General features: G+C 40.0%; 1 protein-coding gene across 1 annotated transcript; it reads right to left on the reverse strand.

Moving 5' to 3' along the window:
- Positions 1-227: 227 nt before the first annotated feature.
- Positions 228-1,235, reverse strand: LOC141695907 (uncharacterized). Its single transcript, XM_074500133.1, has 2 exons — positions 909-1,235; positions 228-608 (listed from the first exon to the last, which is right to left on the reverse strand). The coding sequence occupies exons 1-2, from the start codon at positions 1,233-1,235 to the stop codon at positions 228-230; spliced, it is 708 nt and encodes a 235-aa protein (XP_074356234.1).
- Between the last annotated feature and the right edge of the window lie 2,792 nt (positions 1,236-4,027).

Below are 4,027 nucleotides of genomic sequence, written 5' to 3' on the forward strand. Positions count from 1 at the left end.
AAGTAGGTCATGGCAAGTTAAGCACACAAATCGATCTTTCATAAATAATTCATCAAAGGCAAATGATGACAAATATCAAACAATATCATGTTGAACACAAGCAACTACCAACATCTAACTATGTCCTAATTGACTTATTGATCAACGACTTCTAAGAACTGAAATTTAAAAAGATGAGATAGAAAACTTTACACATGATAAAGTTTTAAATGCAAAGCATTCCAACTTCATGGACCTTGCGTCCCGTCCATGTTTGACAACCGGTAATCCCCATGTCCTACGATATCATCAATGAAGTAAGGGCCTTCCCAAGTGTCAGCAAACTTCCCTGCCGTCACGTCCACAGTGTTTTGGAACGTCTTTCTTAGCACAATATTTCCAACACGGAAAGTTCTTATGTGAACATGTTTGTTGTAGGTATTAGCCACCCTTTGTTGATAAGAAACTAAACTAATTTTTGCCATTTTCCACAATTTATCCATAGTGTCTTTGTCGTGTGACAACTCTTTGTTGTTCATATCACTCGTCAAAAGTCCATACCTTGCTGTTGGCATCATGACCTCTGTTGGAAATACGGCTTTTGTGCCATAGACTAGACTGTATGGTGTCTATCATGTAGACGTTTTTAAAGTTGTCCTGTCCGACCACAATACCCAAGGCAGTTCTTCAGCCTACTTTCCTTTGCATGATGTCAATCGTCTCTTTAATTTGTTGATTATGATTTTGTTGCTTGACTCAGCTTGTCCATTGGCTTGAGGATATCTTGGTGTTGACTTAATCAGACTAATGTTCCAACGCTTGCAAAACATTTCAGTTTTATCACTTATGAACTGCGATCCATTGTCACAAACAATCTCGGATGGCACACCAAACTTGCAAAGAATGTTTCTTTTAATGAATGAAATTACCTCCTTTGACGTCACTTGCTTGAACGCTTCCGTTTCAGTCCATTTTGAGAAATAATCAGTCATGGCCAACATGAACACCTTCTGTCCTGGTGCATGTGGCATTTTTCCCATGATATCCATTCCCCATTTCATGAAAGGACAAGATGGAATGGACATGTTAAGATGCTCAAACGGTTGATGTATGATAGGTGAATGTCGTTGGCAGGCGTTACATCTTTTTGCATAGTCTAGGGCATCATGTCTTAGTGTCATCCAATAATAACCCAAGCGTAGAATTTTTAAAGATAGATTTCTTCCATTAGTGTGATTCCACCATGTCTGCCTCATGCTTTCTCAGAAATCTCTGTAGCAGTCCCGTGGAAGATTCTTTGAATAATTCCCCATCTATGATCATAAACCTTGATGCCTTCATCCTGAAAATCCTTGCTTCGTTGTTGTTGGTTGTCATTGTTCCAAATTGCAAGTACTCCTTGTATGTCTTCATTCAGCCGTCTGCATCTTCACTAGTATTGTCATCACGTTGATCAAGGGTCATTACTCCAGATTCAAGAACTAGTCTTTCTATAGCAGGCTTCATGATGTGGACCACTGGGATGTTGTTTAAATCTAAACCTTTGAACACAGCTCCCAATCTGGCTAATGCATCAGCTTGCACATTATTTTCTCTTGAAACTTGTTGTATGTTAAAGTTATCGAAATAGTTGGTTAACCCTTTGGTAATATCCAGGTATGTAACCATCTTGGGATCCTTGGCTTCATAAGACCCCTTGACGTGATTAACAATGAGTAGCGAATCACAGTTGATATCAATGTTTTTGATCTTCATGTCTTTAGCAATTGTGAGTCCCATGATCAATGTCTCATGCTCAGCTTCATTGTTTGTGGCTTTAAAGTCACATCATATTGATTGAGCTACCATATCCCCCTGTGGAGATTTGAGGACATGCCCCAATCTTGTTCCATTGACATTCGATGCCCCATCCGTATACAATGTCCAAGGCTTCACGTCTACTCTTGAAAGAACTTGATGAAACTCCAGCTCAGCATCTGTCATTTGGATTGGGCTAAAAACAGCCACAAAATCAGCCAAAGCTTGTAACTTTATCGCAATCCTTGTGTAATACGTGATGTCGTAAGTACTTAGTCATATTTCCCATTTTGCCATTCTTCCCGTTAAATCAGGTTTACTCGAGATGTTCCTCATAGGGAAGTTCATCATGACATGTATCTTGTGTGACTTAAAATAATGTCTCAACTTAGTGGAAGTCATAGCTAATGCAAGTACTAAGTTTTTAAGATACTTGTACCTTGTTTCCGCATCTACCAAGCTCTTGCTGACATAGTACATATGCGACTGGACACCTTCACTTTCTTTTACAAGGACGCCACTCACTGCGTGATCCGTTACAGACAGGTATACATACAGGTCCTCTCCTTGAATGGGTTTGGACAAAAGTGGTGGTGTAGTTCGATAACTTTTCAAGTCATTCAAAGCAGCCTCATATTTTTCCAACCACAAGAATCCTTTGTCTTTCTCAACACGTCATAAAAAAGTTTGCATCTGTCTGATGATCGTGAAATGAATCTGTTCAAGGCTGCGACCCGTCCTGTCAGTTTCTGTACGTCTTTGACGTTCAAAGGACTTTTCAATTCGAAAATTGCCATAATTTGTTCTGGACTTGCTTCAATTCCTCTCCTTGTCACCATATGTCCAAGGAATTTTCCTGACGACACAGCGAAGTTGCACTTGGAAGGGTTCAACTTCATGTTGTATGACCTTAATATATCAAATACTTCTCGAAGATCACGAACATGATTTTCTGCATCAACAGACTTGACAACCATGTCGTCAATGTAGACTTCCATCGTCTTCCCTATTTAATCTTTGAACATCCTGTTAACAAGTCTTTGAAATGTAGCCCCAGCATTTCTTAGTCCAAAAGGCATGGCTAAGTAACAATATATCCCCCTGTCCGTTATGAACGCAATCTTTTCGCAGTCAGATGGTTCCATTTGAATTTGATTAAAGCCACTTGATGAATCCAGGAACGTGAGCAACTCATGGCCAGCCATCGAGTCTACCATTGTGTCAATGTGAGGTAGTGGATAGGGATCTTTAGGACAAGCCTTGTTTAAATTCTTGTAATCAACGCAAACTCTCCATTTCCCATTCTTTTTATGTACAATGACGACATTCGCCAACCATTCAGGATAATCGACTTCCCTAATCATCCCAGCCTTTATGAGCCTTTCCACTTCGTCATTTATTATCTTGTTCCTTTCTGCTACAAACTGCCTTCATTTCTGATGAACCGGTATGTAGCTGGGATCTATGTTTAGCTTATGTGTGATGACGATGGGGTATATTCCTGTTATGTCATCGTGTTCCCATACAAAAGCATCCAACCTCGTAGTCAGAAAATTTACCAAGTTGGCTTCAATTGTCGGGGAGAGGTCTTCTCCTACTAACACCTTCTTGTCTCCCGTCTTCAAGTCAACTTCAGCTAAGCGTTCGGGTCCTGTAATGGTAGCTACGGGCCTCTCATTTCCATGATGTTTAATGGTTGGTTTCAGACATGTAATATAGCAGTCTCGATCCATGTTTTGATCCTCTCTGATTTCCTGAGCTCCCCATGGTGTTGAGAATTTCAACACTTGATGTTACGTGGATGGTACTGCCTTCAAGTTATGAATCCAAGGCCTTCCCATGATTATGTTTTAACTCGAATCCACATCAATTATACATAATTTTTTGAAGAGATTAACCCCTTGTTCATATGTTGGCAATGTGATTCCCCCCAATGTGCATTTTGTCTCACCACTAAATCCCACCAGTGTCATCGACTTCTTAATCATATCATTTTCCACCAATCCCATTTGGGTTAATGTGCTAAGCATCATGATGTTGGTAGCGCTCCCATTGTCCACCAATATTCTTTTGATTAAGTAATTTCCCACGGGTAATGAGATAACTAGTCCATCTTGTTGCGGTTCACGTACGTTTCTTTTGTCCGATTCGTCAAACATTTAGGACGACATATTGTCATTTCTAACTCCCACTCGTGTAACTCATATGTCCGTTTCTCTGGATGCTCTTTTGGCCTGTGAATATGTTAATC

The sequence above is a fragment of the Apium graveolens genome, chromosome 1, assembly GCF_009905375.1.
Source record: "Apium graveolens cultivar Ventura chromosome 1, ASM990537v1, whole genome shotgun sequence".
Taxonomy (NCBI): domain Eukaryota; kingdom Viridiplantae; phylum Streptophyta; class Magnoliopsida; order Apiales; family Apiaceae; genus Apium; species Apium graveolens.

What these genes read in the sequence shown, in the direction of transcription:
- LOC141695907 (XM_074500133.1), bottom strand. Translation starts at nt 1,235, where the DNA reads ATGAGGCAGACATGGTGGAATCACACTAATGGAAGAAATCTATCTTTA. An exon ending in AGCAAGTGACGTCAAAGGAG is followed by an intron (nt 609 to 908) that starts GTAATTTCATTC and finishes TCTACATGATAG; the next exon opens with ACACCATACAGTCTAGTCTA.